This window comes from Aplysia californica, unplaced genomic scaffold (assembly GCF_000002075.1).
Source record: "Aplysia californica isolate F4 #8 unplaced genomic scaffold, AplCal3.0 scaffold00167, whole genome shotgun sequence".
NCBI classification, from domain to species: Eukaryota; Metazoa; Mollusca; class Gastropoda; order Aplysiida; family Aplysiidae; genus Aplysia; species Aplysia californica.
The window spans coordinates 65,177-79,881 of NW_004797437.1; the positions used below are offsets into that span (position 1 = coordinate 65,177).

The window sequence follows — 14,705 nt, forward strand, 5'->3', positions numbered from 1 at the left end:
TTAATAGGAAAGAAGAAGCAAACCACGTCAGAGCACCCGCCAACCACCCACATTACGAAGAAGAGGAAGAAGACAGCTGACAAGAACAAAGTACCCGTATAGACTATCAGTAGCCCCAGCACTATCAAAGACACCCATATATATGTACCACACTGTCCCCGTGGTTTTACGCACCCCGCACAATTTAGCAAAAATTTGATCATTAATTTTTTCATAATTTCTGATTATTTTCATTCTTTGTTAAAATCAACAGATTCACGCAATTTCACATTTCTGGGCTCAGTTTGCATAATTTCAGAATTTTTAAATTTTTTTTTCATAAAACCCCGGGGACAGACAACAACACTGACCAGGAAAACTGAGAATCAATTTCCGGGTGCTCAAGTTGATTTCTGGACACAGCAGACAGATCCTGGGCTCTCTCTTTTGACCGATGGTCACTCCCGTGTCACTGACCAGGATCCACTCCCGGTCGTACAGGAGGCCTTTGGTGCCCATCTCCCACTCACTGGTCTGGCAGATTAAAAAAATGGTGAAATGGTATAGTTTTAACGCCCCTATCAACACTATTAGGTTATTTAAGAGGCGAGGCCTCCAAGTTTAACGTCCGTCTCCGAAAGGACTGAGCCAAGAGGGAAATTCGTGTAAAGTGCCCAAGGACACAACGTCGGACCGAGCTTAGGCTCGAACACCCGAACCCGCAATCTCACGATTAAGAGTCCGGTAGCCTAACCACAAGGCCCACCGACGCCACCGGTCTGGCAGACACCAAGAGAAACTTTTGGTCATGATAGTGAAAAAATAATTATAATCACTGTTTTATGTCTTCAACTCTGCCAGTAGGGCTAACCCAGGCTGAGCAGTAAACACTAACAGCAACCTGGCAGACAAACTGAGATACTCGAGAAAATAAGTCTCCCATGTTAGAATCGAACTCATGTTGCTTGCATGCCATGGTGAACAGTCTCACCAACACTGGCACAAAATTGGTGGGTTCATAATTGTTGTGTATCTGTCTAAATGTGACACTCACATAGAATGCGACCAGCTTCACTTAATTATGGACATTTAAGATTTGAAAGCCAACAGAACACATCTATTTCTGAACGTTCTCAGCAAGTTCTACAACTCTATAATTTTTCAAAGGTGGTGTCATGAGTCTAACTACCACCCCCTCCCCCACCCCTGAAAGACAAAGTACTTGTTACATGATACATTCTATCAAATCTGCACTGTTAAGTTCAATATGGATGCGTAATTGTGAGCAGGGCTTATGAAAAGTCAAATTGTATCCAAGACAAAAATTGGCTGATGATAAGGAAGATGTTTTGTATATATGTTCATTTTTCTAGAACACGTCACTGAAATAATCTTTAGAACAACAAAAAAAAAACCCCAAAAAAACCCATAACCAACAAGAGCTTTTTTACTGCATTTTAATCCACTTCTACAAAGATAGCAATACCAGTCTGACATCAAACATGTAGGCCTATCAAGAAAAATGTTCAACCTCGTTTAACTGTGCTTTACATAGTAAGCAATGAAACATTAATCAAAGTCGCTAGCTTTTCTTGGAATGGTGACGATATATGTATAAAAATTTACATAAGTTTAGAACATACGGTCAAAATTGCTCAAGACAGTCAGGCACTGTCGAGGAGAAAAGTGATTGTCTTTAAAAGGTCAACGTCTAGGACAGTGGCTCTATGATTCCCCCCCAAAAAACCCAATGGGATTGGGGGAGAGGAAGTGGTTCTTTATAGAAATAACAGTAGAGAACAGGTAGCCTTTAAGCGTTTGTTCGTGGCCTATATCCTGATCCAGGGTAAGTTAGTTTTTAGTTTTAGTAGAGGTTTTACGGCACTCGCAACTGCATAAGGTCATATGAGCGCCAGAAGAATAGAGGTGTTACAAGAGAGTAACAAACATAAAAAAGAAGAAGGGGAGATAAGGACGATAGATGTTTCATAGGAAAGAAGGAGCAAACCACACCAGAGCACCCGCCAACCACCCACGATCCAGGGTGAGAAAGGCAATGATGATGATGACAGGTAGCTTTTAAAGCAGGTTCAACTGTATTTCGGTCTCTGTAGACCTTCTGACCCGTCACTCACCCGGAAAGCCCCACAAGACTTGAGAGGGTACAGGTAGATGTCGGTGACTCTCCGCGTCGACTCGGAGCACGTCTCCGACACGCTGGGGCCTGTCACGGCGTCCTGGTGCTGGAGGTCACCGTTAGTGACGTGGGTCAGGTCATCTGGGAGGGCACAACACACGGTGAACGCATTTTTTTATTTGTTTAACTGGTTTGTTTCGTTTGTTTTTAATGTACATGTTTTTATACCCAAATCTTCACAATTAAGATCATTTGGAAGATGTTGTTTTTTTTGTGTTTTTTTACTCTGCATGTCAAGACCAGCCCGTGCTATGGACATTACAGCACAAAGACAAAGATACTTGATAACACCCCTCGACAATCGATCAATCTCTCTCTCTCTCTCTCTCTCTCTCTCTCTCTCTCTATTTCTCTCTCCCCGACTGTAGTGTCTTTAGGCCATTCCCTAAGGGGGGACATTTATCGTTCTAATGCACAGTAGAATTGTAAGTGGGCTGATTTAACAATGTCATTCTCATAACTGCGCCTGAACTACAACAGGGAACTGCTGCTTTTTATTTCCAAATCCTTACTATCGTCATTTTCCTCTACTTCTTCAGTATGTTTGTCACACTCTTGTGACCTGCTATTTCCGGGGTGCCTTGATAGTCGAAGCAGACTTTGTGCTGTTGAAGCTAGAGAGGCGATCAGAGTAAGCCCAATTCCCTGTAAGGACTTCTCTGTTGACATCCACCCTTGGTGCTCATAAGACCTTATGCAGTTGCGAGCGCCGTAAAACCTCTACTAAAACAAACTTGATAAAAATTCTCTGAGCTCAGGAATCACTTAGGATTCCTTCCTGCAACAACACAGAGCCTAAGCACTACACCACAGACACTGGTGTTTAGCATGAGGAAGGAACAGAAATCAAAATCAACTTGTGTTGAAATAAGCCTGCGTGGGATGGTCACTAATAAATACAATAAGAAAGAGACATAATGCAGAACCTGGGAGTTCCTTTCTGAGACGCTAAAATTGTCATAAAGCCTTGAATATCCTGCTCCCATTGGCAAAAACAGGACACAAGAGGCCGACATAGGTCAAGAAAGACATGCTCAGACCACTTGAACAGATGGTTAGTGAGAAATTCATCAATTGAACCAAAGCACTAAACAATCTTCTTGCATTCCACACTGACACTAGATGCTACATTTTTTCCAACAATTCTAATTGTTTTTACAAAAACAAAGTCTCCTCTTTCAGTTTGAGTGAGATATTCACACCTTTTTCCATAAATTATTCTTTACATCCAGTGATAATTCTTTAAAAAATTCATCTTTAGTAGGGATCAAAACTGTAAAAGTAAAGACAGAAAAATGAAATGTCTCAATGTGTTCCAAATTCAAATCTAGGTCAACAGCATGAAATTCCAACGTACCACTGACAACAAATCAGTATACTTGACACCCCCCCCCCCCCACTTACTTTTGACAGTTCCATTTTGCGCTACTTCCTCTCTCTTTGTCTTCATCTCGGCATTTCCAGGTGACGTCAAGCTGCCTGTACTCTCCACCTCAGACGACCTCTGTACATACCACTCGGGGAACGAAAACAAAGGGATTTCTGCGGGCTTGTCCAGGAAAGTATCTGCGATAAACCTCAGACAGACACGAGCGTCGGAGAGAGTGGACATGTAGCCAAAAGAGATGCGGACAGCGCCAGTGGGCTGACCGTCGATGAGATCCATGTTGTCTCCACACACGTGACCGGCCTGGGGGGAGGTAACACATTGGAAAGTTTTGTTGTTTTAGTAGAGGTTTTACGACGCTGAGAACAGCATAAGTACAGTAAGGACGTCTGAGGGACTCACAGAATAGTTCGAGATAACATCCGGAGTAAGACAAGGTTGTGTTCTATCACCAGTACTATTTATCATATATATGGATAGAATTACTAAAGAGGCCAACAATTCACCAGACGCCCTAAATGACTTACTCTTCGCTGATGACCAAAGCCTGGCACACAAAGATGAACGAAGTCTTCAACACCACACCACCAGATTAAACAAAGAATGTAACAACTACGACATGAAGATCAACATCAACAAAACAGAGACAATGAAAGTAAGCAGAAAGCCAGAACCACTCAGGATAAACATCAACAACAACAGTCTCAGACAGGTCGAAGAATTTAAGTACCTCGGAAGTATATTCACAGAGGATGTGCGACTGAACAGAGAAATTGGAGCACGAGTACAAAAGGCCAATAATGTTAGTTACCAGCTTGCTCCACTACTGAAACATCCTAACATCTCCATGACAACAAAACTCAAAATGATCAACACCATATTCATCCCAACACTCACCTATCAATGCCAAACATGGGCCACGAACAAGGCATTAGAGCAAAGAATTACAACATGTGAAATGTGATGCCTTAGAAAAGCAGAAAACAAGACCAGGCGAGGCAAAATTAGAAACTGTGTAATCCGAGAAATGGTGGGCACAAATGATGTCATGCTTCACATCCAACACCAAGGAATCAAAGGGTTCGGTCATCTCCTACGATTACCAACACACCATCCAGCACAACGTGCCTATATCCAAAAATTTGATGGCGACAAGGCTAGAGGGCGACCGAGAAAGACCTGGATAGATGGAGTCAGGGAAACATTAACAACCCACGGCATCCCCCTGACCCAAGCTCTCCGGCTGGCGACAGAGAGACGTTTCTTTCTTCCCGCGACACCCGAAAGGGTAAAAGCAGAGGATAAAAGTAAAAGTAAAGTTTACGGCGCTAGCAAATGCATAAGGTCATATGAGCGCCAGAAGATTAGAGGTGTTACAAGAGAGTAACAAACATAAAAAAGGAGGAGGGGAGAAAAGGACGATGGATGTTTGATAGGAAAGAAGAAGCAAACCACACCAGAGCACCCGCCAACCACCCACACAGACAGAAAGACAGAAACAACCTGGGATAGAAAAGAAGTAAGCAAGGACATAGGAGTAAAACCTTCCAACTACTCACTCAAAAAAAGCCACAAACTTACAGCAAAATTCTCCTTGATGACTTTAGAAGAGAGTTTCAGGTAGCGCTGACAAGCACCAATGTTGCAGAAACATCCGGTGCGCAAATGAACGTCATGCAACTGGGCAAACTTGTCCACCTGTGGTATATATAAAAGTTTTAATAGAGTCAACCCAAAGAAGTCAAAACTCTCCTCTGGGGATCAACAAAAGCCCTATTTTGATTGTACTCTTGTATTTGCATTAAATTTATTAATGCTTAAAAGACTTATTTTCATTTTCCTTTCAATTTATTTCAGTTTAACTATTATTTTTTTTTAACTTGCTTTGTATTTATTTGTTTCTTTAAAATATTATATGAGAAAACAAAACAAGGTAAGACCAGCCAGAACCACCCTCCAACCACCTACACACTTACAGACAACAGAAGTCTGTTCCACCCACACACACAGCAACCACCCACACACACAAACACACACACACACACATACACTAACACATATACACTCACACACACCACACACACACGAGCCTACACACTCCCCACACACACAGCAACCACCCACACACACAAACACACACACACACACAAACACACACACACACATACACTAACACATATACACTCACACACACACACACGAGCATACACCCTCCCCACACACACAGCAACCACCCGCTCTCCCCACCCCCCTCTCCCACACACACACACACACACACACACACACACACACACACACACACACACACACACACACACACACACACACACACACACACACACGCACGCACCCACCTCAGCATAACCTATAAACTTTCCGTCGGCTCTCTGGAGATTGAAGGTGACCAGGCCCCCTTGACCACTGGGACTTGTGAAGTCTCCCTCCCCGTAGATCAAGGCCAGAGGCTGACCGTTGCCGTGGCGGAGATTCTTCAGGCTGGAGTAGAAGTAGCGGGCAACAGCAAACACATGTCGTGATACTTTCTCCATACCACCTGGGGAAAATCGGGACATCGTATTATAGGTATTTGTTTTAGTAGAGGTTTTACAGCGCTCGCAACTGCATGAGGCCTGTCCCCGTGGTTTTATGCACCCTGCATAATTTAGTCAAATTTGATAATTTTTTGCATAATTTCTTATCATTTTCCTTTATCATTCTTTGCTAAAATTTACAGAATCCCATAATTTCACATTTTTGGGCTCAGTTTGCATAATTTCAGATTTTTTCTTGATTAAAACAATAGGAACAGAAAGGTCATATGAGCGCCAGAAGATTAGAGGTGTTACAAGAGAGTAACACACATAAAAAAGAAGAAGGGGAGACAGGGACGATAGATGTTTGATAGGAAAGAAGAAGCAGCCCATACCAGAGCACCCGCCAACCAACCACGTATTATAGGTATAGCCTCAATCAGCAGCCTACGATTAGATTATTTAAGAGGACAAATCTCCAAGTTTAACATCCATCTCTGAAAGGACCGAGCGAAATAAGACATTTGTGTAAAGTTGTCTTTTCCCAAGGACACAAGGTCGGACCGAGCTGAGGCTCAAACACCCGAACCTGCAATCTCACAATTAAGGGTCCTGTAGCCTAATCCCTTGACCACCAACGCCACATGCCGCTGACTTGGGAAGGTGTAAAACTTAAGTTAGTTTAGTTTTAGTAGAGGTTTTAAGGCGCTCGGAACTGCATAAGGTCATATGAGCGCCAGAAGGAAGAAAAAAGGTTTCACAAGAGAGTAACAAACATAAAAAAGAAGAAGGGGAGATAAAGATGATAGATGTCTGAAACGAAAGAAGGAGCAAACCACACCAGAGCACTCGCCAACTTTCTAAAACTTTAGAAAACCATCACTAGAATAGACATAAAGGCTATAAACATCTTGAAATGTACAGTACTTGTAGACGTTTTACTAGCCACCAAAAACACTATTTAGATCATATGAGCATCTGGCTCCCACTGGAATGACGGTAGGCAAAAGAGGAAGAGGAAGACCAAAAATAACTTACTTAGAGACTTTGAACAGATGGATGATAGGAAAAAGATAATGAAGGTTTTACGAAAGCATCTGAACAGAAATGTGAGTTCTACAACGATCGCCAATGTATATTTTCCGATCTGGTGCTTGACCAAGCCCACACACAACACATTTAACAACATCATGATACAGTGGGGGGGGGGGGGAGAAGCACACATCAATTTAACAATGGTCATTGTAGTGCTGAGAAACAGAAAGAAGAGGTTCATAGTTTAAGACTAAAATTATTAAGTAGACGTTTTACACATAATATAAAGTCATGAGTCATATAAACACTACACCGAAGATAAGAGGTGTATTTAGAAAGTAACATACAAAGAAATGAAGTAAGAGGGATAAGGATGACAGATGTTTGATAGGAAAGAAGAAAAAAAAAACCACAAAAAAAGAGCACACACCAACCACGGACTGAAAGAAAGACACACAGAAACATCAAGGGAAAGGGAAGTATTGGGACATACTATTTATGGTACCTTCAAACTACTTACTGCATATATGTATATATACAGACACCACATCACGTGCACTGAAGGGCTTCACGGATGTTTGTTTGTTTGTTTGTTTGTTTGTTCGTTAATTTGTTTGTTTGTTTGTTTGTTTGTTTGTTTAAGTAGAAAGAAGAACATTGGTACAATAACAATCATTTAGTGCTGGGAAAAAGTAAGACAGACAAACAGAAAGAAATATTAGAGGGAAAGTAAAGAAGTAAGACCTACCAGTGGCACCCTCCATCCACCCACGCTTCAAGGTTGTAATAAGATATTTAAAAAACTGAGATGAGTGGAGATGACTTCTTTTATTAGTCTAATGAGACAACTCATATCAAAATGGCGAAGCTGACAGGTCACAGCTCATTGGTCTTAAACAATCTAAATTGTGCCAAAGGGGATGTAAAATATTTACAATTACAAGAGACAACTTTTCAAAGATAAATGCTATCATCAACTTACAGGAAAATCCCTAGGCCATAAAAAAATATATTAAAATGAAAGGATAGGAAACATTTATCTGGGGGAAAAGCAGGGGTGGGGGGGGGGGAGCATTGTGGTGCAACCTAAATACATGAATGAAATGCTTTTTTACCAAAACCAAATTAGCATAAATTAAACTATAAAATACCCCTCGTACAAAGTTTCCAAAATCAGATAGTATTATACTCTATTTATCACTTCTCTACCTTTTCTAAATGAGAGACTTAAGAAGAACTACAATGGTTTCCAGAGCACAAAAACCAGTTTTGGACAGCTAACAAAAAATTCTGGAACAGATAGAAAAACCATCTTGCAGGTCTGGAAGAAAACCATGGTAAGCGACATGTCAGCTGAAATGGAGATTTTTCAACGGCCTTAACTTCCACCAAGGGACGCAGCTTATATTAAAACATCAGAGCAGTACCTCTCAAAATGAGAGAATTACAGCCCAAAGAAAAATTATTTTATCTCCTACTTGAGAAAACATTTTGAGGAAAAGTATTATATGTGGCAGTTAAAATATTTTTCCCACTTCAAAAATTGCTATCGGTGCTAGAAAGTGAAGAAAACTGCTGTAGGCACAAAAGTTCAAATACTTTTCTTCTTAAATGGCTCTGCTAAAAACAAACGGAACTATTCTAAGTACCGCTTTAGAATAGTTTTCCTCACACTTTTGTTCAGACAAAAAGTATTCTAAGTGACACTTAGTTTTAAAGAAAGGAAGAAATTGATTAGAAAAAAAATTACAAAATGAGTTAGAGTTTGTTTTTTCTACACTACATGTGAGTTTCGGATTCCTAGAATTGCGTTTGGTTGAAATGAGAAAGTTTTTTCCTTCTCTTGTAAAATTTACAAAATGTCACTCAGAATAGTTTTCCCCTAGACCTGTCCAGATCTGTCCTGAGTAAATACGCTAAAAGTAGGCAAAAGATCAAGGGGACATAATTTAGAAAATTTTGCAAAACAACTGAGTTATGACCCTTTGATTATAACAGAAGTTTCCCACCCTGGGGTCATTTTGTACCCCTGGGGTTGTATTCTTCACATTTTAGAACACTTCTAGTAAGAAGATCTCTTTGAAACTTTCAGTATTTCTCAAAAAATAATTTTGACAGACTGCTGTGCAAAGCGTACGGATCAGATTAACGAGTAAATTTCCTCTTTGGAACATGGTGGCACCGAGTTCCCCACGTTGTATGGATAGGATAGTAAAACATAATGTACAGACAGAGTTAATCGACTTTAAACATGGAGGAATCGGTTGATCGTCAAATCTTGGGCATATGGAGTAACTGGTATCATCTTAATGAAAGTTTGTTCATTTGTCTTTCTTTTGACTAAGTGAAAAATGGCCACAAAGTTTGGTGACTTCCAAAGCTTGAATGTCTTAGGAAACTGCAAATTTACATTCTTTTATGCCATTAATTTCAGTAAAATCTATAAAGAAATGTATTTTCTAATGTACATAAAAAGTGTTGAAACAAAAGAAAAATTAAATTAAAATTGCCAGATTAGCAGAATAATGTCCAACTCATCCATTTAATTATTTTGAGGAGCTCCTACCTTCACAACAATGCCACACACAGACACAAAAAACACACGTGCATACAGAGAGACTCAAACGTCAAGCGTACCTGCCAGTCGTTGTACGGTGTCCAGTCCATGTCTCAGGCTAATGATGCTCAGATAGGGCGGGGTCCCATCCTCAAACCTGACAGACAGCATAATGTCTTAGTTTAGTCAGCGTTTTACAGCTCTTGCAACACAATTAGATCATATGAGTGCCGAAGATTAGCTGTGTAGCGAGAGAGTAACAAACACAAAAAAAGACGAAGGCAAGATAAGGACAAAAGATCTTTGATAGGAAAGAAGGAGCAAACCACACCTGAGCACTCGTCAACCACCCACACCATAATATCCAAAAGTGTAATTATAAGTACAGTGAAAGCTGCTCTAATGACCACCAGTATAAGACAGAAACGAAAATAATATTTTTTATCAAGCATCTTGATCTTTTTGCTTGGATGTTGTACTTCTCTGCCCGAGCTGGCCTTAACAATCTAAATTGTGTCAATGGGAGCGTAAAAAAAAATCCACCTTGATTAATTTTGACCCACCTGTCGTGTAGAGCGAGTCGGAAGGCATGAATTCTCTCCCTTGCTGTGCTCATGGCAACGGTTCCACCTCCGAAATACGTCTTGTGAAGAGTTGGCCACGCTCTTTTGCTGACCAACAGGGCACCTGTGAGAGTGGGAGGAAAAAAGTACATTGACCTAATGCAAATGGTAACTCAGGTACATTGACCTAATGAAAATGGTAACTCAAAGAAGTACATTGACATAATGATAATGGCTATTAATGATAATGGTAACTCAAAGAAGTACATTGACATAATGATAAAGGTAACTCAAGATAGAAACAAACAAAAAATCCAAACAAACAAAAACCAAACAAAAGCAAAGACAATTTGCAGCTTCACTGCGTACTTCCTGAGAAGCCAAGACTGTCTGAGCATTCTGGTTAGCTGAAGTAATGACAGTTGTAAAGTGTACAGAGCGTGGACATGCGCTATATTAATACATTTATAATTATATTATTGTGTTGCCCGGGTCAGCTTATGTTCAATTAAATGTGTTCATGACTTTGGGCTTTCAGAGGACCATCTTTGCATGTTCAAAGGCATATGGCACTCGCCATGAACCACATTCAGCACTAGACAAGATATCTATATTATTTTCGTTTCTGTCTGTCTGTCTTTCTCTGTCTCTTAAAAATCACTCGATCTCTGTTTCTGTCCGTCTGTCAGTCTCTCTCTCTCTCTCTCTCTCTCTCTCTCTCTCTCTCTCTCTCTCTCTCTCTCTCTCTCTCTCTCTCTCTCTCTCTCTGTCTCTCTCTGTGTCTCTCTGTCTCTCTCTCTCTCTCTGTCTCTCTCTCACTGCCCACAAAACCAAAGTGTAACACCCCCCCCCCCCCCGCAAATCCCCCCCAGGGATTCCGACACCTTTATCCCACCACAACATACACCATTACCAGTAGATCTAGGTATATCTGGTACAGCGGTTAAGACGCTCGCCGAACGCAGAAGAAATGCGAGTTCGATTCCAGAGAGTGCAGACACGTGTCTTACATTTTCTTTCTTATATCAAACATCTCCTACTTGTTTTTAGTTTCAGTAGAGGTTTTACTGCGCTCGCAACTGCATAAGGTCATATGAGCGCCAGAATATTAGAGGTGTTACAAGAGAGTAACAAACATAAAAAAGAAGGAGGGGCAATAAGGAGGATGGATGTTTGATAGGAAAGAAGAAGCAAACCAACCAGAGCACCCGCCAACCACCCACCCTGTGAGTTCGATCCCAGAATGTTCAGACATTCGTGTCTTACATTGTCTTTCTTCTATCAAGAATCTCCGTCTGCCTGCTGCGCTGGGACACTGCAACCCTCTCACCCCCCACGGGCCCAAAACGGACAGGGTGGAAGCAGCCTGCCTCTTTAATTATCCACAATTGTGTCACTGGGAGCACAAAACATGTGCAAATACAATTATACAATAACATCAATCATTCATGGCCGCCTTTCGGTCTAGACGGAGGATTGCACATCGCGATGACGTCATCCAAAAACATGTACCCAAAAACAAAGAACAGTAACAACAAACAAAAGGAAACAGAGGTGTCAACTGGAAATCAAAAAATATCTTCAACTTTCTTGACCTTGCTCTGCGCTGCCATCGGCATTATAGATTCATTGTATTCGTCTCCTTCAACTTTCATTGACTTTATTGTCTCTCATTCACAAAGACTTGGCGGGACTACAGAAAACAAACAGCGAAAGATCTTGTCAGTATGTTAGTGCTTTAGCGCCTATAAACGGCTGCTTGCACTGTATGCTTCCCAGGAAGTTGAGGTAGTTTCAGAATGCTCTTAGGTCTGCCGGGGTAATAGTATAGACTGTGAAGCGCATAGAGCTTGCTGTTGAGCGGGGATTTGCGCTATACAAATGACCTATTACTAAATGTAGCTTCATCATCATCAATGTCCTTCACCCCTGGCAGGGTATAGGCCACATACGCTCCTTCCATTTATATCTCTGTCCTGGGTCATCCTTCCAAGCTCGTTCCAAGTGAGTTTCAACTGTCCCATGTCCCATACCACGTCATCTCCTCCATGTTTCCCGTGGCCTACCCCTGCTTCGTGCTCCCAGTGGGCTCCACTGCAGCAACTGCCTTGTGGTGTTTCCGCAGTGCTTTCTGAGGCGTTCATAGGATAATATAAGTTTTCTTCACTGAATTGTGACGGCTCACCACTCAAAGCCCATTCAAAGGCAGAACTATTTCAACTAGAATCCAACATTCACTGGGTTTGGGTGTCAAACATTGTGCAAATACTGGTATTGAGGCACCAGAGTATCATCAACGAGAAGTTCGTCTTTCCGAGAATTTTATACAGGGCCGCGTTAACTAAGTGCGGGGCCTCAGGCTGTCCATGAGCCGCGGGGCCGGGGCCCCTCAATGACGTTGATGCTACTACTACCGCATTGTAACCCCGTACTGATGGAAAGCTATACTGTAAAACGTGATTAGATGTAGGCCTACCGGTATCCACCAATAATGTGGATTAAGACGACGACAAGCACATTTATAGATCTATTTCTGTCACAAAGTATGAGGCAGCCGAAACCTAACAGCAGCGGCCACAACAACAGCAACAGCGGTAGCATCAACATCCTTCTCATCAACATCAACAACAACAACAACAACAACAACAACTGTAAAAACAACAGCAATATAAACAACTAACAACAACAATAAATCAACAAGAGGACAATTTTGTTGTTGTTGAAAAACATTTTTTAAACGTCGTGTTTGCAAGCGCGGGGCCCCCTGAGGCGCGGGGCCCAAGGCTACAGCCTAAACAGCCTTACGGGTACCGGTAACGCGGCCCTGATTTTATATCAAACATTTGAGAACAATAGGTTCATCATATTGCACCCCCTGAACGAAAATTAATATACCAACAGATTAACGAAAATCTATACGCCACTAAAGAATCTGGACATCTTCCGTGCTCGCTTTATAACCCCCCTCTCCCCCCCCCCCCCCATTTTTTTTTTTTAATCAACTTCTGGACGACGTAGGTCAAGAGATGAATAAGCGAGTCTTTAGATCTCTTTTAAAGCAGTCAACGAGGGTGTCTAACTCACTCTGTTCGTTTGTTCGTTCGTTCGTTCGAACAACACAAGCACATCAACATAACTACGGTCATGAGGGAGTGGGGGGGGGGGGGGGGCACAATACAGACTGACAGACAGGCAGAAAGAAAGAGAGAGAGAGAAAAAAAAGAGAAAGACAAAGACAAATAGAGAGAGAGAGGGGGGAGGGAGGGGGGAGAGAGAGAGAGAGAGAGAGAGCGGGAGAGAGAGAGAGAGAGAGAGAGAGAGAGAGAGAGAGAGAGAGAGAGAGAGAGAGAGAGAGGTGAACGATGGAGAATTTTGCATCAGTTAGTAGCGTATGCCGGGCGACATCGGGCGATCCCCCGCGACCAGTCCGCTCATTACAAAACCCCCCAGTTAGTTCCCCTGAGAAATTACGTCCCCCTGAACGACACACAACTCTGGGAGTGAGGAGTGGTGGTCTCCCCTTGTGTCGCCGCACGCTCTCAGAGGCGCGCCATTCTTCTCCCTGGTCCTTATACAGACTACAACAAAAGTCAAGGACCACCTTGACGGAGAGTCCTAATTTTTAAAAATATCCCCCCAAAAAGACAGCTAGGAATGTTTCAAAATGTATTACTATGAAAGTGTTAATGGATTACCAAAGCGTACTGCAAAGACTCCTAAAGGACCAAAACCACCACATGAAGCTCGGAAATCCTCGGGGAATTTTTGGAAAATGTGGTAAAAATAATTATTTGCTAAATAAGGACGATAGATGTTTGATAGGAAAGAAGATTAAGAATCAAACCACACCAGAGCCCCCGCCAACCACCCACTCGGATACGTTAGACGAAAAGAACCAACCATAAAGCAAGCACGTCAGATCGTTTAAAAAATATGTGAGCGCGGCACGCGACAGACGGTATTATTTGACTTTCCAAATACACTTCAAGACTAAATCAGATGACGATGGTGGTGGTTGGCGGTTGCTCTGGTGTGGTTTGTTTCTTTTTTCCTATCAAACATCTATCGTCCTTGTCTCCCCTCCTTTTTTTATGTTTCTTACTCTCTTGTGTACACCTCTAATCTTCTGGCGCTCATACGACCTTATGCAGTTGCGAGCGCCGAAAAACCTCTACTAAAACTAAACTAACTAAAATCTGATGATGCAAAGCACAGCATATTATTATTGATACAGTGTGAACAGGCAAACGCAATTTCCTGACCCGATCAGATCTGATCATACTCTTGACCAACGGGCATCCCATCTAATGCCTCTCTCACTCCCTGGTCCTGATAGATCTCTATCACAAAAACAAACTTCCCACAAGACACGATCTGAATTGATGTTCATTTTTCTTCTCGAGTTCCTCGAGGGAAACATTCCTCAATATAACGAACAGCTCCCTCCACCACCGCC

At 41.9% G+C, this 14,705-nt stretch overlaps 1 protein-coding gene across 1 annotated transcript in view; it reads right to left on the reverse strand.

Moving 5' to 3' along the window:
• Positions 1-350: 350 nt before the first annotated feature.
• LOC101858341 (molybdenum cofactor sulfurase) overlaps positions 351-14,705 on the reverse strand; it is a gene marked incomplete at its 3' end in the record, with an annotated part of 28,797 nt that continues 14,442 nt past the window's right edge. Inside the window, 7 exon segments of the mRNA XM_013082283.1 lie at positions 351-513; positions 2,115-2,257; positions 3,581-3,866; positions 5,145-5,261; positions 5,918-6,117; positions 9,767-9,843; positions 10,250-10,341. Coding sequence (XP_012937737.1) covers positions 351-513; positions 2,115-2,257; positions 3,581-3,866; positions 5,145-5,261; positions 5,918-6,117; positions 9,767-9,843; positions 10,250-10,341 — 1,078 coding nt within the window.